Here is a 23,505-nt window from a genome sequence, read left to right as displayed (position 1 = left end):
TGAGGTTTTTGATTCATTTAGCCACTTTGTGTCTCTTAACTGGTGCATTTAGTCCATTGATATTAAGAGAAGGAATTGTCCTGGGAGTTAGTGCCATCTTTATATCGAAGTTTGGTTTGTCTGTTGGTCAGTCTTGTCTTAAATTCGGCCGTTCAGTTTTTCTTTTAAGAATGGTTTTGAGTCTGTAAAGTTTCTGTGCTGTTGTTTGTCTGTAAAACCATGTATTCTTCCTTCAAACCTGAAAGTTTTTGGCCTTGAGTGTTTCCAGTTACAGGTCTGCAGTAAATCTCAAGGATGATGTTCCCTTGAATGTAATTTCTCTTTTCGATCTTGCTGCTTTCAGAATTCTGTCTCTATCTGTGGGATTCGTCATTGTGACTAGGATGTATCTTGGGGTGTTTTTTCTGGGGTCTCTTTTAGTTAGTACTCTTTGGGCATGCAGGATTTGATCGCATGTATTCATTAGCTCTGGTAGTTTCTCTTTAATGATGTTCTTGACCATTTATTCTTCCTGGAGATTTTCTTCCTGGGTCTCTGGGACCCCAATGATTCTTAAGTTGTTTCTGTTGAGCTTATCATACACTTCTATTTTCATCTGTTCCCATTTTTTAAGTAATTTTCCATTGTTTGATCATTTGCTTTAAGGCTTTTATTCAATTTCTTCTGCTGTATGGAATTGTTATTCATCTCACCTTCCAGTGTACTAATTCTATCCTCAGCTGCTGTTAACCCGTGGGAAAGCTCAACCATGTTTCTCTTCAATTCATCTACTGAATTTTTTAGACGTGTTATTTGACCTGAAATTTCAGTTTGGAGTTTTCTGATTTCTATCTTCATATTCTCTTGATTCTTATTAGTGTTCTCTTCTATACTTTCTTTGAGTTCTTTGAACATCTTCCATATTGTGACTCTAAACTCCTTATCTGAGAGACTGACTAGTTGGTTTGTCATGTTCAAGTCATCAGAGTTGCCATCATCATTCTCTATGTCTGGTGCTGGCCTGCGTTGTTTCCCCATTGTCACACTGTATTGTGGGTTTTTTTTTACGTGTTGTTGTTGTATTCTTTGGCTAAATGATGTGCACGGCCAGAAATCTAAGCAGAGCAGCCATGCTCCTCTGGCTCCACCCTTTCTGGGCGTGTAAGCTCACCTCCAGTGAAGGCTCCAAGGAAGGCTCCAGGGAAGGCGAGCTATCCGCAAATGAGCCACACACAGGATGAAATCAGTCCGAAAATGGAGCACAGCACAAAAGACAGGCAGATAGGGGTGCTGGCGTCTGAGTTCCAGCAAAGTACAGTGGCTTCCCCTTTCTGGGTTTGTGAACTCAGCTCCAGGGAAGGCGATCCGTTTGCAGATGAGCCACACACAGGATGAAATCAGGCCAAAAATGGAGCACAGCACAAAAGACAGGCAGATCGGGTGCTGGCATCTGAGTTCCAGCAGAGTTCAGTGGCTTCCCCTTTCTGGGCGTGTAAGCTCACCTCCAAGGAAGGTTCCAGGGAAGGCGATCCGTTTGCAGATGAGCCACACACAGGATGAAATCAGGCCAAAAATGGAGCACAGCACAGAAGACAGGCAGATAGGGGTGCTGGCATCTGAGTTCCAGCAGAGTTCAGTGGCTTCCCCTTTCTGTGCTTGTAAAGTCAGCCATTTCTTACTCAGTCACTTGCTCTCTGGGTAGTTTCACAATGCAGGTTTTTGGGGGTTTGCTTCCCAGGGCTCTGAGGAGAGCTTCAAGGATTCAGAAAAGGCAGAGAAGCACAGGACAGGGTTCCCTTCAGGTCCTCAGTTTCCTCAGAAGAAGCACAGCAGGGCGGAGACTCTGCAGGTGAAGCAATCAGCACTTCACCTGGCACTCCCCACAGTCAGCCATTTCTTACTCACTCACTTGCTCTCTGGGTAGCTTCAGAATGCAGGTTCTTTTTGGGGTTGCTTCCCAGGGCTCTGTGGAGAGCTTCAAAGATTTAGAAAAGACAGAGAAGCACAGGACAGAGCTCCCTTCAGGTCCTCAGTTTCCTCAGAAGAAGAACAGCAGGGCGGAGCAGTAGCACATTTTTCTACTTTTCTTAAATACAACCTAAATTCATATTAAGGGAAATAAGTATTGAATTTCATTAAATGTACTTGACATAATGCAACAGCAAACATAAAAATGCCAAAAGTACATTTTCATAAATATAAGGCAAGTTTGTAAATAAATGTAATATGTCTGTGATTTAATAAAAAGAATGATAAACATACTAACATGACAATCCTAAATTATGTATAAATTTTAGTCACCCACTATAATTGTCTTTCAGCAGGTTAAAGTTTATGAATTGTGATTTTATTCCACTGTTAATCTCATTTAACATTGCTTCACAATTAGGTGGCTAAAAGAAAATTGCATCTACTGAACATAGATATATTTAGTCAGTTGTTTTGCTTAAGATTGTTATTAATTTCTATATTTTAAATGAATTATCTCTAATATTTATATATACATGTAGACTTGTTCACTTTTCAAAAGACAAATTAATATCTGATATACCATGTCAGAATAGTTATTAAAATATTGTGTGATCTCTGCAGCTCTATGACATTCAAGAGGTTTATAAATATTTGAGGAATTTTTTTATTTTGCAGTTGAAAAAAATGTTTGTATAATTCAGTAAGAAACATTTTTTCGAATAAAAAAATGCTAAGCGTCTCAGGAATTGGCTCAAAGTGCTATAACTCATGGTTTGCTTGAGAGGTTAGTTTGTATTCCAGATGCTGTATGGTACACTGAGCATTGTCAGGAAAACCTTTAAACTCTGAATAAGAAGTAGTCCCTAAGCACTACTGGATATGTGATATGTCTCCCAACCACTATTATCCTATAATTCCCTGTATCAAAAAAATCCTTAAAGATCTAATATGAAATGCAAACATATAAAGGCTAGAGTCTGAATTTGGTGGGATTGGGTAGATAAGTAATGACTATTGACTTCTGTGTTCACATCTTCTTATGAATCAGTTAATTACAAGTTAATTTTTCTCTTGAAGTTATTTAACAGGCATAGCATTTTGTCTGTTCCCCTGCTTATGTATTTTTTAAAAAGTCTGCTTTTGTTCTGTTACTTACAAAAAGCAAATTATTTCTAGTACCTAGAATGGAGCAGAGGTAAGAATATCCTGGCACCATCTCTCCCTCTCTCAGCTTAAAAAGAGTCAATGCAAGGGGGTCAGAGATATAGCACAGCTGTAGGGCATTTGCCTTTCACACAGCCAATCTAGGATGGACAGTGGTTCAAATCCCAGCATTCCATGGTCCCCTGAGCCTGTCAGGGGGGATTTCTGAGCACAGAGCCAGGAGTAAACCCTCAGTGCTGCCTGGTGTGATCCAAAAAACAAAAAAACAAAAAAAAAAAAAGAAAAGAAAAGAAACATTTTTTTGCTAAGACTTAAAATTCAGTTATATGTAAGATTGCCAGGTAGGCCTTAACAACTAGAACTCATATTCTCTTAACCAAATGAAAATATTAATTTAGGAGAAAATGAAGAAATATAATTGTATTGTTAAAATATCTAATTACAACTATGTTTAAGTTTTTTTTATTTGAGACGTGTATCAATTGACCACTGATACATTTATTGTAGATAAATACTATAAATAATAGCACTTGTGATTAAAAAGAGATAAACACAATATAATTTATATTTTTCTTTTCGTTTTCTTCCTAGATGTGTGTCACCACTACTGTGTCAATTCTGAATCTTGTACTATTGGGGATGATGGAAATGTTGAATGTGTTTGTCCAACACGTTACGAAGGATCAAAATGTGAAGTTGACAAATGTATGAGGTGTCATGGAGGACACTGCATTATAAATAAAGACAATGAAGATATTTTTTGCAAGTAAGTAGACATTCACCTTAATTCATTAAAATAATTTAATCAGAAAACATAATGTTACTTATATTTAACCAAAAATATCATAAAATTATCTATTCTAAATTTTATAAGCTGGTAGCTATATAGTATCTGAGTGTATGTTTGTGTGTGTGGCTAGAGATAAAGTTTAATTTGTTTGAGGTAAAGTCAATCTCATCAAAAACTACTATGTAGTTTCTGAGAAAGTAAAAGACCAACTTATTGTCTCAGCAAAGAATTCACAATATGAATATTCCTATAAGCAGATAGTAATGAAATGTAAAGTTAACTTCAAAGATCTATATTTGGCACAGTAGCATCACAGGAAATCTGATGGCAAAGGTACATAGAAATCTACCAAGCTCAATGAGAATTAACAGTAACACAGACGTTTCAACTAGCAGCAACCACATATTAGAAAATCAGTAGACATTAAATTTTAGTAACACTGTAATGAGATATAACAGTCATTTCCAATTGATCTTTGTTGACCTAAGATTTGGTAATTCAGTGTGCCTTTGTGATAATTCTTTGTCTAGTATGCTACTTAGATTAAAAAGGAATTTTATACAAATTATAGTCAAGACTAAGCTGGATTTTTTTTATATCCTACTCTGCTCACCCACAATATAAAGTAAATTTGTTGGTGCCTGCAAGGAGGCAGATTGTAGTGAGTTGGAGATGGGGGGTACGCATGAAAGGAAGGTCACACTAATAGGGGGATTGGTATTTGAACATAACTCTTTTATGAACCACTTGGTAAATAATGATGTTCTAGTAAGAATTTCTTTTCAAAAGGTCTGTGCCTGATATTGCTAAAACAGAATAGCTCAGCTTTTAAATATTTCATCACTCATTGACAGTAAGCTTTTTTTTTTTTTTTACACAGTGAATTTGTGGGGTAAGAACCAAAGACTTGTTTAATGAAAGTAAAGAATTTTTTTCTTAAATACCTTGAATAATATGACTTCCAAATAAGTGGAAGAATCTGCTTGGGCAAACAATTACAATAAAAATATACTAATTCAACTTCTGTCACAATGCCTTTTTGCTCTGTGGCTTTAAATTGAGATGACCAGAAAATAGAACATGGCAGCAAAGAATCATGCCACTCTCTTTTTTGCTAATACATGTCTCTGTAATGAGGTAAGAGATTAACTCATTCTGAACCTCTTTTATCAGTTTTTTTTAAGAAGGGGTACCCAAAAACTGGAATATATCTCTTGCCTTTTTTGAGACAGAAAAGCCATTAGGTAAAATTTTCATGTCCCAATTTCCAATAAAACAGCTTTATTGAGAGAGTCAGACTGAATTATGTTTCTCTGTCATCAAGGCCCAATGAAATTTCATTACAGACAGCAGCAACATATTTTTTATTTTTTATTTACTTTCATTTTAGAATTTACTCTAATTGTGATTTGTAGTATAATTATAAATGACATTTACTCAACCTATAAATTGGGCATTTAAAAGTGCATTATTTTTATGTAAAGTAATTGAAAATCATGACTAATTATAAATGCATGCCTTTCATTATACAGAAATGCAAAATGCATTTTTAAATAAAAATACCAAAATTATGCCTGCTCATTAAATTCATAAATTCTTTGTGTTAAAGCATTAGCATGACAGAACTTTATTCCTATGATGGTGAACACATTTTTCTTCATGTCTAGTATGCTACTTAGATTATAAGGAAATTTTGTACAAGTTATAGTCAAGACTAAGCTGGAATTTTTTTATATTCCACTCTGCTCACCCACAGAAACATGCGTAATCTAGGAAAAGTTTTGATCCACAATATCCAGTTACTTTAGAGTATCTTATATTGAAACATACTCAAATGTAGATGAAGACTCTCATAAGATTGTCAGTATTTTTCATATAAAGAGAAAAGAAAGTTCTCTCATGTAGTCCACCAAAGCCTGAACTCAACTCATATAGGCTTCTGATGATTAAGAGTATAATTTTTTTTTGTAAAATTATTTGCTTTTTTGGTTTGGTCGGTTGGTCTTTTTTGGGGGGGAGGGGGGCATACCAGCAATGTTCAGGGTAACTCCTAGCTCTGCGCTTAGAAATTGCTTCTGGCTCTATGGATCATATGTGATGCAGGGAATCTAATCCGGGCCCGTCCTGGGTCAACAGCATGCAAGGCAAATGCCCTACCACTGTGTTACCACTCCAGCCCCTTCTTTGTAAAATTGTATCCTTAGATTGTAAGGCTATAATAATTTAAATGTGGATTATTTTTAAAAACTATATAGAACAATAGATAAATATTAATTGCTCAAACTAAGTACATGGTAGACTTTAAAAATGCAATAATAAATTATTATCAAAATACTCAATATGGGTATAACAATATAAATTCATTAGGAAATTGAAGTTATATTATTATCAAAAAATTGGCCTAAGCTATAGCACAGAGTTCAATAGTGGCTGACCTGGGAAGAACCCAGGTTTGATCTCTGGCATCCAATATGGTTGCCTGAGACTGCCAGGAGCAATTTCTGAGTGCAGATCCTAGAGTGCCGGTGTAGCCCACTAACCCCCCAAAATAAAATATTTAATGTTTTTTCTTTTAAAGTTCATTTTATCCATAGTTCTTTGCATGGGAAAACCTTAACAGATAATCAGATATTTTCTTTTGCTGCTACCCTTTCATAGAATAGCATACTACATTTCCACTATTTTATTGCTAAGAAGACGACATAGAGAGCATGACTAATCGTCAGTTCTCTCTAATATGTCTTGCACTGATGTCTTGAACTGTGTGTTCTTCTCTGTATCTATATACTGATTCTTCTACAGATTACAAGAAATATTCTATTCTCTGTTGAATTTTGGAAGACTGTTTTTTCATATTTGGTTTGATTTCACATATCACAATTCTCTATTTCATAGTTGACTCATTTGTTCTGATAATTGAGTAGAAAAAATTTTAAGCAATCTTGTTTTAAATATCTAATAATAAATACCTTTGAAGTAATTAAACTTAGTGCATTTCATGAACCTTTTTTAACAACCCACAGGAGGTGAAACTAAATAGTCTCTTCCTTTCCAACAGTTTCTGCCAGCCAATCCATCAGAGCCTGCACATGTGTCTGTATGACATTTATTTGCATATGGTGTATTATTTAAAAATACAATATAAAATATAAAACCTTTCTCTCTCTCTCTCTCTCTCTCTCTCTCTCTTTTTTTTTTTTTTTTGGTTTTTCCATCACACCGGGAAACCCTCGGGGGTTACTCCTGGCTATGCGCTCAGAAATCGCGCCTGGAGTGCTCACTTTGGCAGCACAGATACTAAAATTGAAACGATACAGAGAAGATTAGCATGGCCCCTGCGCAAGGATGACATGCAAATTCGTGAAGCGTTCCATATTTTTAAAAAAAAAAGAAAAGAAAAGAAAAGAAATCGCGTCTGGCTTGGGGGACCATATGGGATGCAGGGCGGGTCGAAGTGCAGTCCGTCCTAGGCTAGCATGGGCAAGAAGATGCCTTACCACTCCACATCACCACTCTGGCCCCTATTTTTCTGATTATTGTTATGCTTGGATTTTTGACTGGTAATAAAAATAATTATTTCCCCCAAAGTATAAATTGCTACAAAATTAGAGTTGTTTCCTTAAGTTTTCCAAGAGATTCTTCCCATTATTTTGTTTTTATCTTGCATATTTTGCCTATAAATTTGTTATTTGTTTTTGAGTGGACTATAATAGGCTTTTTTCAGCTAGAATAAAAACAATTTACATTAATTATAATATATGCAAAAGACAGGAATGGAATAAGGGTAATTATAGGGCAATCCTATAATAACTACAGGTGTGACTATACTGCGTTATAATAGAAGTACTGCAGAATTTTTAATTTAGGAAAACTATTCGTTTACCTTGTCATTCACATAAGCCGACAAACTTTAGTTAAAGGCGAAAAAGATGCTGATATTAAAGTTCCTGACTTATAAGTGATAGGCATTAGACTGTTTTACATATTAAAACTAAAAAACTATTACATTTGTTAAATAACATTAAAACTATTAAAACTAAGCAAGAGGGTTATAACTGAAAATAAACCAAATATTTTTATGTCATAATTTAAAAAATATTCCCTCTCACTACACTCTTTCTGAAAACTTCATTTTGGGCAGCCATTCCTATGTCACAAATATTCTCATCAAAGTGTTTCTGTTTGTGTCAGTTTTCAGCAACAGTTATGCCAATAACCGTACAAGTTTTTATTTTTTCATTGTTCCTGCAGCTGCACTAATGGAAAGATTGCTTCCAGCTGTCAGTTATGTGATGGTTACTGTTACAATGGTGGCACATGCCAGCTGGACCCTGAGACAAATGTACCTGTATGTCTGTGAGTATTTCAGAAAACTGGGGACATTTTCTGTTATAATTTTTATGTATATGGGTTTGTTTTTGCTCTACCTCCTCTTTTCTTAGGACTGTACATTTTACTAATTACAATGTCCTTCATTGGCTCATTTGATGTATAGAAACTTGTTCATCATCAATTTGGTAACAATTTCATAAAGAAAAATAGATTCAAGTTAGTGTCATATATATACCCAGTGTAGTCATTTAAAGGTGTTTAAATTAATAACTTCCAGGGAAAATGCTTTTAATTTTACTTATATTATTCAAATATGTGAAAACCTGTGGCAGTCATAGTTTGGAATGCTTTGATACCTAAAGTCATTCTTTTGGTACCTATAGTAAAGAAATTGATCTATTTTCTCAAATGCATGACTACTTGATATGTGTATCAGCTTAGATCAATATTTTATGTAACAATATTAGGACTGGAATTTTTCAATACTTAATACAAACCTACATGTTTGTGGGGAGGTATTAGAGAGTTTTATCTTCGGTTGAGAAAACCTAGAACTTAATATTTCAACTCTTACCTGATTGAACATAATGGGCAACTTGTAAATCAGTTAATATGGTCTCTGTTTTGTATTTTATTTGATCATTGTTTAACCAGAAGGATGATATCTGTCTATCATCCTCATTGGTGTCTTGCTCTGCACCTTATCCGTGTGGCATGTGATGTGTGTGTATAAAAAGAAGAGAACATATCTGAGAACAATTTGATTCAACTGTTACTATCTTTGTATGAAAGAAATTTAAAACATATTTAGAAAAAGAAAAGTCAGACGCTTTATATAGCTGTATTTTACTGAAATTCTACAGATGCTCTGTGGGGTTTAAAAGTCAGCGCTGTGACCAGAAAGAAAACCCTTGTGATCACTACTGTCAGAATGAGGGGATTTGCACTTTAACTGCGTTTAATGAGCCGAGATGCAAGTAGGTTTAACCTTCCACTTACCACTTTGCTTCGTGTGACATCATTTCAGGCTACAGTTCATTGGTTTAAATCATGAACATCAACATGCATTTCATAGTGTATACTTAATCTCAGAGCTCATCTGTGTCATACACACTTAACCTTTGCTTCCCTCACCAACAAGGAAATGCACTATAATCAGAGTGTCAGGAAATATAGTGGTGGGAAAGTAAAAGCTTATAGAAATGTGTAATAAAAATACATTTTATAGAACAGTGGGTTTTAATTAGAGATATACAGAAGCAGCCATTTTCAGACTCTCTTACTCTATACTGCATTTGGAATATTATTCATTTTATAATTTTGTAACTTAATTTTAAATATAGGCATCAATGAAATAACACATTCTTTTGCTCCACAATATTTTACTGGTAATTGTTTTTGCTTTAAGCAGTAAGATGTTCTTTACAGAATATAAAGATTCCTGGCTGTGTTCTTCATTTTTTAAATTAAATAAACATATTGTAATGAAAAAAGAGATTTGGGGTAAAAATCTTCAAAAACTTTATATGATGATTTAAATCATTTTTCCTAGATTTAATTTTTTTTCTTTTCCTCTTAGAAATTTAAAGGACCAATTTTGGAACAACTATAAATAATCATCACAATGGAGGTTTTATTTAAAGTCTTCATTTTAGTGTAGGGAAAATTATAACTGACATCCTCCTTAGTAACTAATATAATAACTGCCCTGATTGGCACTTAATAATAGTTTCCCAGTGATGTTTCTGAGTTCTTAGTATTGATTTTCAGACACAGTTATGGTAAATTACATATATCTCATTAGAAAAAAAAAACATTTTAGTTTTGTTCACAGAGATCTATCTTATTATTCAAGAAAATGTCATTTTAAAAAGCAATTGAAAATATGAGGGATAGTTGAAAATCAAAAATGAAAATTTGTTATACTTATTTTTACCCTGGGGGATCTTTGCTAAACCAATTTCCTACCATCAGACTCATCTGGAAGTGATTCTTTGAAGTTATTTATAAAATGTATTTACATTGCTACAATAAGTGATATTTACTCAATTTTCATTTTGTGCTTAGAATTAGTACTCTTTACTACTTTTCCAGTCATAAACCTAGAAAACAAATTAGAATACAATTTCTGCCAAAGTTAAGATATTCTGTAGACTTCTAAAATGAATGAGAAGTCAAAGAGTTCTGGGTAATGACTTAAATAGAAAGAGTTCACCTTTGAAGGTAAGATTTGTTGGTATGTGAAAAAAATGTACTGAACTTATTAGAGGAACCCCACATCAAAAAAACTTCAGTCTATAATAAATAGGAATTGAACTTTCGCAGTACACATAGAAGGTCAAAGATCAAGCACAATAGAATCATAGACATTTTAGAATTAGTATCAGGATGATTGTTGGCCAAAAATTGACCCTGGTACTTTTAGTTACTACCATGAAAAAACACTGTTAATACTTACTTTGGTGTACAATATTCTTTTTTTTTTTTAAAGAAAAAATATGGAATGCTTCACGAATTTGCATGTCATCCTTGTGCAGGGGCCATGCTTATCTTCTCTGTGTCATTCCAATTTTAGTATATGTGCTGCCGATGCAAGCCCTGGTGTACAATATTCTTGATTCAGAATTCTCAAAGTTGACATGCCTTCTTGGACATACTTAGCGTCTTCCACATTAATGAGCTGCAGAAATATCTAAACAATGCCAAGTGTTACTAGATAATGACACTTATGTTTTTATATGTTCTTCTCTACTGTTTACATTAAGAAGAACATGGGGCCGGAGAGATAGCACGGAGGTAAGGCATTTGCCTTGCATACATAAGGACAGTGGTTCGAATCCTGGCATCCCATATGGTTTTCCAAACCTACCAGAAGAGATTTCTGAGCTCATAGTCAGGAATAACCCCTGAGAGCTGCCGGGTGTGACCCAAAAACTAAACTAAACTAAACTAAACTAAACTAAACTAAACTAAACTAAAAACTAAACTAAACTAAACTAAACTAAAACAAAAATAAAATAAAATAAAATAATTAAATAAAATAAAATAATAAAATAAAGAAGAACCTTAATTTTTTGAGGTGATAGTTGACTTATCTAATAAAGTATAAAAATATGTTGCTGTAGAAAACAACTCTAAATATGTAAAACGTTCTTGCCTTTGACTTTACAGAAATTTTTGTTTATGTACTGAACTTCTGCACCCTAAAATTGATTTAGGTGGTAGGAATAATGGTTGCTGAATTTCACACAACATGACATAATCATAGAAGAGAGTAACACGTTCTGTTAAATTTATTATATTGATCAAATATTAATTGATCAATATTGATGAATAACACTAAATTTTGAATGTGTTTTATTGATAGCTAAAATGAACTTACAAAATACTTTGTAACAAGTAACATCTAAAATATTTATACATTTTCTCTGTACTTAGATTATTATATAGTTAGATTTGATGATGTGGTGTTATTTAGTAACTTTAGAGAGAGGCAATGAATGTAAACATTTCCTGGTAGAATAGCCTAGTTCAGGTTAAGTATAGACAGGTGAGTTTTTCTAAAAATAGAATACAGGCAATGTAATTTCATAGGAGAATAGATTAGTAAAACTATGTAAAGACCAATTTATTAGGTCCTTTTTATGCCATAAAATGGATAGATTAGGGCCGGAGTGATAGCACAGCAGTAGGACGTTTGCCTTGCATGCAGCCAATCTAGGACAGATGGTGGTTCAAATCCCAGCATTCCATATGTTCTCCTGCCCCTGCCAAGAGTGACTTCTGAGCACAGAACCAGGAGTAATCCCTGAGCACTACCAGATGTGACTCAAAAACAAACAAACAAACAAACAAAAAGGATAGTTTAAAGAAAAGGATTATGGATAGAATATGAGAAGATACTAATCATTAATACTATATTATAGAGAATGAACAAAAGTAAAATAAATAGAGGCTATGGATACTTGTCAAAGACTATATTCCTCTAAAATTCAAGAAACAGATTAAAATAAATGTGAGCTCCAGACAGTTTAAAAAAATAAAAACAAGAAATGATTTGTTTAATATATAATTAACTACCTGAGATCATTTTTGATGTAATTAATTATCTGAGATCTTTTTTTTAAAGTCCTATATGACAAAAACCAAATTGCTATGGTTAACATAAAAAGTAAGAGACTAGAATGTAGAATATTTTTTCGTCTTGACTACTTTAAATGAAGGAAAAACAGGGGCAACTTCAAGAAAATAGTAATATTTAAGAGAGATATTTTCATAGCAAAAAATTACTCAAAGAAACTCTTATATAACTATTGACTTCTACTAATATAGTGTATACAAAATAAAGAAGTATTTTAAAAATATATTTATGCTCAGTATTTTTTACTTGAAATTTCTAGTGCTTTAGCTTTATATATTTGGTACTAAATTCATATGATACTGATATAAACAAATAATATTTAAAATTAACATAAAGTGTCTGTGATCTTGTGAAAAATTACAACCATCTGAAATTAAAAAAATTATTATGCCTGTGGGTATCTTTCTAGTGGTCAATTCTAATCATGAACAAAACTTATTTATTTTAGTCCCAGATTACAGTTGGTAGAGGGCATGTATTTTTAATGAAAAGCTGTAATATACTGTTTTATATAAAAGCCTTAAAAAATAAATTTTTGCCTCAAGAGGCAAGATAAAGTGCTTGCTTTCTTTCCATAGTTAGCAGCATATTTTTAAATAGCTATTTGAACTGTCTGAAGCTTATACACATTTGTAATGTCTATGAAATATTCAGATCTTTGAATGTGACAGGATATTATTTTTTGCCACAGTAAAATTTTATATCTATGTATTTTAGTTTAAGGAATATAGTTGTTCTTCTAGATTGACCATATCAATCCATCCTGCTTATTGAGTGGTATTTTTTTAGAAACAATAATGAAATTCTATTGAATTCTGTTGTAGTGCTAACACAATAAATAGAAATATGACTTTTAAAGTTATAGTGACCTATACCAATCTATCCATGTCTCTAATGACTATTGGTATGTTCTATGGACTTTTTTTTATCCTCATATTCTCTTCTTAAGAAATATGACTCCCTATATAAATATAGGTCATAAGAGATAAATGCTGTATGAAAACACTATGATTAGTCTGAAAACCTGTGTTTAGAACCTCACTTATTTTGTTTCTTGAATATAACTATACGTCCATATTTAAAACTACTGGATGTTCTCTGGGTACCTTATGGAATACTAGGAATCAGCTGTCCTCAGTTGTATGCAAGGCAACACCCTCTGTAATGTCTCTATGAGACTTATATTTACAATTAGAGGTAACACTTTTATAAAATTAACATTTTTTCTATGACCTACTATCTATGTGTGTGCTCATTTTTCATATGACCCTATGATATTCTATATTTTATAACTAGAATTGCTTTTTATTGTACGTGTGATCTTACGACATGGATCATATTTCTATAAAATTGGTCAGAGAATGCTCTGGTTTTAGTCTAGGAATTCTTTGAGTTTATATATCTATATCTTCCTATCAGATTATAAATTTCTTCAAGAATATATTTCTTTGGGTTGTCCCAATAGCCAGCATGCATTGTTTATAATTAGATATTTTGAAAATGGGTTAAATAACTAATACTATTTATAATTGATATCTAGTACCTATATTCTTGTTTTTCTAGTATGCTTTTGAATATGACAGTTTTTCTTCTGACTTTTAGTTTTATTTTCAAAAATCTAGTGTTAGATTAAAAATTATGAATTTTGGATTTTGTTTGATTCTAATGATGCCATCAGAAATTATCACATGGAGGGCATATTTTAAGTATCCAGAAAATAAAATAAATATTTATGTAGTTAATTAAATTTCATATTACCATCATAAATTATAAAACTTAATTTTATTAAATTTTGTTGTTTGGGATTTTTATAATTGTTTTTGGTTTGGGGCCACACCCGATGACTTTCAGGGGTTACTCCTAGATATGCACTCAGAAATCACTCCTGGCTTGGGGGACCATCTGGGACTCCGGGGGATAAAACCATGGTTTGTCCTAGGCTAGCATGTGCAAGGCAAATGCCTTACTGCTTCTGCCACTGCTCCAGCCCCTTGGCTTCCTTTTGTTAATATTTTTGATCTGGTTTTTCTCAAAAAATGGTCAAAAAATCAGAAGAAAGCAAGTCAGCATTTGAAGTTTTGTTTCTTTGTGAGGAAAGAGCTGAAGTAAAATAATGTACAGGCTCTGGGTATTTGAATAATATAAAGTTAATGGTGCTAATGGAAGAATACTAAACAATTACAATATTTAAACAACTTTGAGGACTTAGTATTTAGTTCAGTGTATTTAGTTCAGTCTATGAAAAGAATTTTTAGATATTTTTGAAATATGAGGTATCGTAGTTAAATTATGTCTAGAAAATACAAAGACATGGTACTTTATTGAAAAAGATTCCATAGGTTTGAAAATAAATGGTTTTAACTAAATTCCTTATTACAGTGTAGAGTAGGACGATATTTTTCTTTTCTTTTTTCCATTTGAATGGCTTTTTAAAAGTGTTTCTCCCTTTTGAAAATTTCAGTAGAAAGTGAGCGTATTCTTTAGTTTGTGGAAAACCTTATATCTCTAGCTTGCAGGTTGTTTTGTTTATTTTTCTTGTCTATTTCTCTTTTGTTGTTTTACTCTGGAAATGCTTATAGCTTTACTTCCAAAGATAATTTGAAGATTAGAAAATGTAATATGAATTAAAAATAGAATAGTCTATTCAGCATAAAAGTTACTTTAAAAAGTAAAATCTTAGAGCTGTTGTAATTTTTTAAACACAAAATAAGTGGAAGCAGATATAATTTTAATTTATGGTAGTCTGAGAATTAAAAAAATAAATCTGAGGTGCAAGAGAAATAGTATAGCACAAAGGAAACTTGCCATATACAGAGTTGATTCAGGTTCAATCTCTGGTTTCCCATATTTTCCTTCAAGCCCACAAGTGATCTAGTGCTCAACCAATAAACCTCAAGTTTAGCCTCGCAAAGTAGATTTTTAAAATGCAAAAGGATGCAAAAAGATTTCTAAGTTGCCAAAGAGACTTTTTAAAAGAGTATTCTGAATTAGAAAATGTGTCTTCATACGTTGATGATTTTCATATCAATTTTATTAAATTAATAAAATAAATACTAAATAAAATAAAACTATTACTTTTATTGAAAGCATTATATTGTATTGACAGTCTCTTGGGTTAAGAATGCAATGGAAATGTACAGATGCTAGACAAATCTGTTGTAGTTTGGTAAGAAAATAAATTTAACTTCTGTTACACAATTTTTAAAGACAGATTTTATTCCCTACGTTGAAAGAGTTAATTAAGACTTTTGATTCTAAAAACATTGTCCTTAGTAAAAGATGACAGCACAATTTGCTCCTTATTGAGCCTGTTTGTTGCAAGTCCCAACAGTCTTCTTTTGTGTGACTCAGTGACCTTGTCCTAAGATAATATTTGGGAAGAACCGAAGGAAATTGTTGTGACTTCAAACATAGCAGAATTTTTAGCAATATATTGAGCAACGCAACCTTAGATGTCTGTGATGTCCACCTTTCAATAGTCAGGTCATTACATGCCCCTTATTTGTTTCCTGCTCTTTGGCATCTTTTCAAAGCACAAACTATGAAATGTGCATGTCTCTTGAAGCAGTAAAGGCCAACAGAAACTGTCACATCAATATCCTTTCTGATCTCAGGTAACAACTCATAATTTGTTCTAGTCTGTTCCTGCTAGTAATGCTAAAAAGAAAAACAATATATAAATGAATTTTTCCTGCATAATTTTTAAGATTCTGGCTTGTGTTTAAGATTACAAGTAACAATAATTAATAAATAGCAACTATTGCATATTGATAGATTGAACAGATATTGGTAATATTGATATTGATATTATTAGACTTTTTCCCCTTGATTTGAGAATGTGTTCTAGCTCTTGATATTATCAATAGGTCAGAAAAACAGAAACCAAACACAATACAACTAGATATTTTAATTTGTGTAAAATTTTCTCACTAGTAACATATTTTTCTCTTTAATAGGTGGCTTTCCTCAGTTACTACTTTTGTCAATAGTGCAAGTTTTAGATCTTTATCTTAAAGATTTGCTTCTTAATTATGTTTACAGCTTGAGTAATTTACAGAAAACTTACTCAAATTTTGTCATAGTGCTTTATCACACAATGAATTTATACAAATTTGAGCAGAGTATTAGAAATATAGATAACTTAACTTGTAATATTGTGTGATGGGTTTTGTTGTTATTGTTTGCTTTTGTGTGTGTGTTTTGTTTTGTTTTGTATTGAGGGAACACCAGGCATTGCTCAGGGCTTACTTCAGGCTCCACATTCCAGGATTCTCCTGGAGGTATCAGGAGACAACATGGATATACAGATAAACCCTGAGGTGATTACATGCACCAACCCAGGAGCGATTTCTGAGCACATAACCAGGAGTAACATAGCCAGCGTCACAAGGTGTGGCCCCAAAACAAGAAAACAAAAACAAACAAAAAAAAATCTGAATTATGTTTCTGGTCTCAGAAAGATTATTTTCAGAGAAAAAACTAAATTAAAATTTTATTTATTGTTTCAATTTAGAAAATATGTTTCTTCTCATTTTTGTTGCAAAATAATAGGAAAAGAAAATCAACTTATTGAGGGAGTATAGACATTCTCAGGAAATATTATTTTAAAAATATATGATAATTAATTTTGCTTTCCAAATAAAAACATAAAGCAAGAACATGTGGAAGGATGAAAACGAAGAATAATACTTTGACAGGAGGAAAAGATAAAGATTTTATATAAGAGATAATGTGGACAAACAAAGCTGACAAGGAGAAAAGATATTTATGGGCAATGTATGACAAAATCAGAACAATCATTCTCATTTACATAACAAATACCAAAATGGGTGGACTGTTTGAATATATATACACACATATATATATCTTTCATCAGAAAAAAGACAAGATTTTAATGTATTGCTGTCCAGTTGCAAAGTTCACAGCTTTTGTTTGTATTATATAATATCATAATTCAGTTTCAGATATTATTGAAAAACAGTCTGCTTTATTTTTTTCTTTTTGTTCACTTATTTTTAAATGATTAAAATATTTTAAACACATATTAATTAACTAATTTTATTTATTTTTTTTTAATTTTTATTGTGACCAAAGTGCATTACAAATCTTTCACTGCATCATTTATGGTACATAGTAACAATGAATGAGAGGCATTCCCACCACCAGTGCTGTCCTCCCTCAGCCCCTATTCCCAGTATGCATCGCATATCTCCCTCCTCTACCCCCCAGTATGCTAGTGCAACTGGTCTCCACTTTACAGTTTGTTGTAGATTGAGCATCCATTCCACCGTCATTGGAGATAAAAAAGGATAAGAAAACGGGGAGAAAAAAAATTGGTGACAACTACCAAAAAAGAAAGGAGAAAAGAAAAAAATAAGAAAGAAAAATGGAAGAAAAAGAAAAAAATGGACCCGGCAAATAAAAATAAAAATAAATCTCTAAATAATAACCACAAGTGTGAAAAAGAAAGAGAAAAGTGGAAGAACAAAGAGAAGGACAATAAAGTAAAAAACTAACAAATCTGGCCTTTGGATCCATAATATCCTAGGCTTCGGCTTAGGGACTAACTAATTATATTTATAATACAAGTTTCATTTTGTTTTAGGTTAAAGTATGTTAATTTAAAATTTGAGATTGGCATGACTATTTTTTCAAATATAATATTTTTTTCTCAAAATCTCTTTTGGTGTTCTCATTTGGTGAATATATGGTCACCCTATATATGGTCACAAGAACAGTATCTTCACTTAAGCAACAAAAAGGAGTTTCAACTGTATATTAAAATTAGTCTTTCAATGGCAAAAGGTATAAATTTGTTGATATAATATCTCAGCACAAACTGCAAGTGAAAAACAATAAATACTATGTTAAAGAATTGGAGTTAAATTTTACACTTCAAAAGACATACTGAAAAATTAGTATTAGTATTGTTTTCATATTCAGTACTCTAAATTTGTATAGAATTAATATGCCTTGGGGCCAGAGCAATAGCACAGTGGTAGGGCTTTTGCCTTGCACATGGCTGACCTAGGATGGACCTGGGTTCTATCCCTGGCATCCTGTATGGTATCCCAAGCCAGGAGCGATTTCCAAGCGCATAGACAGGAGTAACCCCTGAGCATCACCCAGTGTAGCCCAAAAGACAAAAAAAAAAGAATTAATATGCCTCAAATAATTGCTAATAGCGAGTGTTAGTTATTAGTATATGTTTCAGATCTTAACATCTTTCACCAGAGAAGTCATGAAACTCAAGAGGTACTCTTGATACAATTTATTCTCTAGATTTTTTTAATTCTTATTATTTAGTCTTATTAGGTGTCAAAATACAAAATAGATATTGAATGAGTTTCTCTTCAATTTTAATTAACCTTTTTGATATATTAACTTTATTATTGATCCTTTGATCCTTCTTCCCATTTATTTGATGTACTTACTTATGCTTTTATTATCCTTTATTAATTTTATTTTTAAGCTTTTTATTTAATATCACCTACTTATTCTTTTCATGTTTTCAATAAAATTTTTCTGAAGAATATTTAAATAATAACATTTGCCTATATTCAAATTTTCAGTTTTGATTTATTCATTCAATTGTCATTTCACATGCAGTGGCCATTTCTGCCCCAACAGCCAATACAGTATTTTATATCTAAATGTTTAATCTTAAACCACTAAATCATTTTATATTTTTTTTTCTTTTTAAATTAAATCATAATAGTTTTTATTAAAAGATAATTACTCAAAAAATGGAGGGAAGATGGGGCCAGAGCATTGGCACAAGTGTTTAAGGTGTTTGCCTTGCACACGCTAGTCGAGAATGGACTGTGGTTGGATCTCCCTGAGTCCCATATGGTCCCCTAAACCAGGAGCGATTTCTGAGCTCATAGCCAGAAGTAATTCCTGAGCACCATTGGGTGTGGCCTAAAAAAAAAATGAAGGAAGATAATAGTTTTGGATTCAAGAGCATGCATGAATTTATCTAGAGTGGAAAATGCAAAAGGAAGAAATTTATATATATATATGTATATATATATATGTACATACACACACACACACACACACATATATATATATATATATATATATATATATATATATATACACACAATCATCTCCAATTTGTATTGGACTGGATTTTTCTGCACATATTAAAGCTAATCTGAGAGTTATCAGAGGAAAAACCTTGTACTCTTGTTGTTTCTTTCTTATTCTTATATTTTAGCTTCTGCTTTTCCGAGGATGTCTATACTTTCCTGGAGTTTCAACTTCAAAGGATTTAGGATATGTGTCTTAAATGATTGTGTTCTTCATCCCTTTGTGTGAAGAGCTAAGCACTTTTTATGCTTGATAATTGCCTAGAAGCTCATTATTACAATCAAATTGCGAAGCCTATTCAAAGCCTGGGTCTCCTATCTGCTTACAATAATAGTCCTTAGAGATTTCACCCCCTTTTATCTTTAAATGTATATTCTGTTTTCTCTAACTTCTTCATGCTGACAAAAAATCTACAGAATTTGCCTATGTAAAGGGAGTGAATTTTGTCTCTAACAGTGTTAAAGAGGCCCAGGCAATGGATTTTAGGTTCTCAAAGTTAGAAAAATAAAACAGATAGATTAGATTTGATTGGATATCATTTAAAAACATTAGGCCCTGGATGTAATTAACAAAAATATTTCCCTGACCCATGGAGGGCAGTGTTTAAGGAAACAAACAATCAAATAATGGCTGTAGTATAAACTATTGTTCATTTTGCATTCTTATAAGTATCTTCTAAATGTTTGTTTTTGCATTTACTTGCAAACTGTATATAGACATAATACTTAGATTTGAGGTTTATATTTTGGGTTTTCTTAAATTTGTCACACCCCAGAGTGCTCAGGGTCTATTCCTTGCTCTTGTTCTGTAGTCACCTCTGTGACAAAGGAAGTACTTGTGGGATATATGGAGCTAGGACTATTGCATGTAACCAAGCTCCTTAACCCCTATATTATCACTAAAGCACCTACAACTCCCAATCTTTTTTTTTTGTCCCCCAATTCACAATACAGACCAGACAAAGGGCCTGGATTGAGGTGTATATGGGGTGCATTTACTTTATCTCCTCTTTCTATACAGTCAGTGTAAAGAACACAGCTAGTGGTAAGAATTGGGAGGCCTTATTTTTTCTTTTTTTCTTGATATATATATATATATATTTATAGATATATACATACATGCACACACACACACACACACACACACAAAATATCCTTCACCAGTGCAACATTCCTATGACCAATATCCCAAGTGTCCTTCCTTCCCACCCCACACAGGCCTGTACTCTAGACAGGCTTTCTGTCTCCCAATCTTAACAAATTTCCTTTTATAAATTAACTTTTAGGCAAACTAGATCCCATCTTTTCTTTTATATTTCTTTTTAGTTCTTAAAAATGCTTTATTAATCTATTTTATTAATTTGATATATTTTGTGACCACCTCTTCATTAACTTCTCATTAATTTCTCTAAAAGAAATACATAAAAATATTATTATTTTATTAGATTTTATTATTTATTACTTTCCTGTTTATAATAAACTAATATTTTGTTCTTTCAGGTCATACCGGCTGTGTTCAGAGCTAATACAAAAAACATTAAATGTGGGGGCCGGAGAGATAGCACAGTGGCAAGGCACCTTGCAAACAGAAGGACAGTGGTTCAAATCCCAGCATACCATATGGTCCTCCGGGCCATCTGGGGGTGATTTCTGAGCCTAGAGCCAGGAGTAACCCCTGAGTGCTGCTGGGTGTGACCCAAAAAACAAAAACAAACAAACAAATAAAAAACCATTAAGTGTGTAATTATAGAGTTCACTGTTGCTAAAATTCAAATTTGTGTTATTGATAGATGGGAGTGTAGCTCCAAGAACTGACATACACATTCCTTTCTTATACTAAGATCCAAGTTCAACCTCTCATACTACCCTAAAAACTATTAGATCTAGTCCTGGAAACTGTAACTACTATCAGAAACAAGTTTCAAACATTTTTTTTGTGAAGTTTGTTTCTGATAGTAACATGTTTCAAACAAAAATTAGCAAGTGAAGATTTCTAAATAACTATCTCAAATAGTAATCTATCTATATCTCTATCTTTATATTTATATGAAATTATTTTCATATTCTAAAAGTATTCTCAGTTCTTGGAATTATCTTCTACACTATTAGAAACTATTTTTCTAGATCATAATAAAGTTGAAGCAAACTATTGTAACAATATCGTAATTTTACAGTGTTTAATCCTCGCAACACAATATTGTATAGTAACAGTCAGAGAATATCTGGTTCAAAAAAAATCAAATTTCTAGAAACTAGTTTATAAACTACCAGTATTATATCTTCTTTTTCAAAATTCATGTTGGTCATGATGACTAATATTCTCATCTAAATAATAGAATGTATTCATTGTAAGAATACAGTATAAAAAAATCTATCATAATAAATTATCTAAAATGTTTCTTGAATATTTTATGAATTGCTTCTATCATAACCACTTTTGAAAATGCAAATTTTGTTGCACAGCCACTAGTTATTTAACATTACATTGCTTAAAGTAAATTTAATTAATGAGTGTTATATAGGAATCTACATATGAGTAGTTATTTCAGTGTGATAAGTCAGTCTATTGGAGAACATACAGTAAATGTCCTAAAGTATAATATCAGTAAGGACATATTGTCCATGAAGCTCTAATAGAAATGGAAGAATAAGTAAGGTCAAGGAAATAGTGTAGTGGTTAAAATCTTTTTCTTTAATGCAGTAGTGTAGGAAAGAAAAAAATAACATTAAATAGATCTTGCTTTATCAAGCAATTATTTATTTCAAGAGTGTTTAGAAGTTAGCCTTCACATAATGATGTGAAAAAATAAACGATTGCTTAAATTGCATACTCATATAAGCTTATAAAACATATATTGCACATATATGTTAAAATGCATAAAAAGTAAGCTAAAGTGAAAATAAAGCAGATGAGGTACTTACTTTGCATATGGTAAACGAGGGTTCAATCCTCATATCTTTAGGAATGCTTTTAGGAATAATTTCTGGGCACAGAGCAATGAGTAAATTATGAGGATAGCTGAAGAGAGCCCCCAAATCATTAAAATAAATAAAAATTAATCAATTTACAATGATACTTTAAACAACACTTGAGAATAAACTGACTTTCATAATTTTAAGGGTTGAAACATTATGAAGTTAGTTTTAATAAAAGATCACAGATGAAAAATAGAAAAGATTATTTGGTATGGAAATGCAGGACTAGCTCAAAAATAATTGCTTAAAGCTGAATAGCTGAAAGCAGTAGATTGCAAAAATTTGGTTTAAAGATGAGCAGAACATAAATTTTACTTGAAGGATAAAAAAGACACATATATCATAGATTTTATAGAACAAATGATTATGCTACTAATTCAATGATGATTTGAATCAGAAGGTTTTTTTCGTTTTGTGGTTTTTGGTTTTGGGGCCACATCCAGTGACACTCAAGGGTTACTCCTGTCCTTGAGCTCAGAAATTGCTCCTGGCTTAGGGGACCATATGGGACTCTAGGGGATCCAACTGAGGTCCATCCTAGGTTAGCATATGCAAGGCAAGCGCCTTACCCTTGCGCCACTGCTCTGACCCCTAAACTGGAAATTTTATATATTTTATTCTTAATATTTATATTTACATATTATATAGTGTATATATTGTATATATGATACATAAAATATACATTATATTGTGTATGTTTTATCTATATTACACTATATATTATATTTATAAATACATTTATAAATTTAGATTTTTGATCTCTAAAGTTCTGTCTTTAATATTATTGACCTTGTATTCTACTCAGAATATAAGAATTTATAGATTTCTATAAAGATAGTTAAAAAGAATACCTGATCTTAAATAAACCATTAGAAAAGGAAATTATGGAGCAGCAAATTGATTTAGTGGTAATTTTGTGAGATAGAAAACAAGAAAAATTGTTTCTATTTGACTTAATATTTCAAATGAGATTATACTGAATACCAGAGTAAAAGAAAGCAGAGGGACATACTTTATATCTAACTATAAAATATTTTGGGGCCGGTGAGGTGGCACTA

At 32.2% G+C, this 23,505-nt stretch overlaps 1 protein-coding gene and 3 non-coding genes across 4 annotated transcripts in view; 2 read left to right on the top strand and 2 right to left on the bottom strand.

Moving 5' to 3' along the window:
• Positions 1-23,505, top strand: part of LRP1B (LDL receptor related protein 1B) — a 1,191,264-nt gene that overhangs the window by 1,145,990 nt on the left and 21,769 nt on the right. Inside the window, 2 exon segments of the mRNA XM_049772845.1 lie at positions 3,706-3,880; positions 8,156-8,260. Of these exon segments, the coding sequence (XP_049628802.1) occupies positions 3,706-3,880; positions 8,156-8,260 (280 nt within the window).
• Positions 7,178-7,284, top strand: LOC126010441 (U6 spliceosomal RNA). Its single transcript, XR_007496471.1, has one exon. It is a non-coding gene; the product is annotated as a U6 spliceosomal RNA (small nuclear RNA).
• On the bottom strand, positions 10,729-10,835 carry LOC126010586 (U6 spliceosomal RNA). The gene has a single exon (XR_007496607.1). It is a non-coding gene; the product is annotated as a U6 spliceosomal RNA (small nuclear RNA).
• Positions 20,401-20,533, bottom strand: LOC126010113 (small nucleolar RNA SNORA51). The gene has a single exon (XR_007496250.1). It is a non-coding gene; the product is annotated as a small nucleolar RNA SNORA51 (small nucleolar RNA).

Source organism: Suncus etruscus, chromosome 5, assembly GCF_024139225.1.
Source record: "Suncus etruscus isolate mSunEtr1 chromosome 5, mSunEtr1.pri.cur, whole genome shotgun sequence".
Classification (NCBI taxonomy): domain Eukaryota; kingdom Metazoa; phylum Chordata; class Mammalia; order Eulipotyphla; family Soricidae; genus Suncus; species Suncus etruscus.
This window is presented reverse-complemented; position numbering and strand designations above follow the sequence as displayed.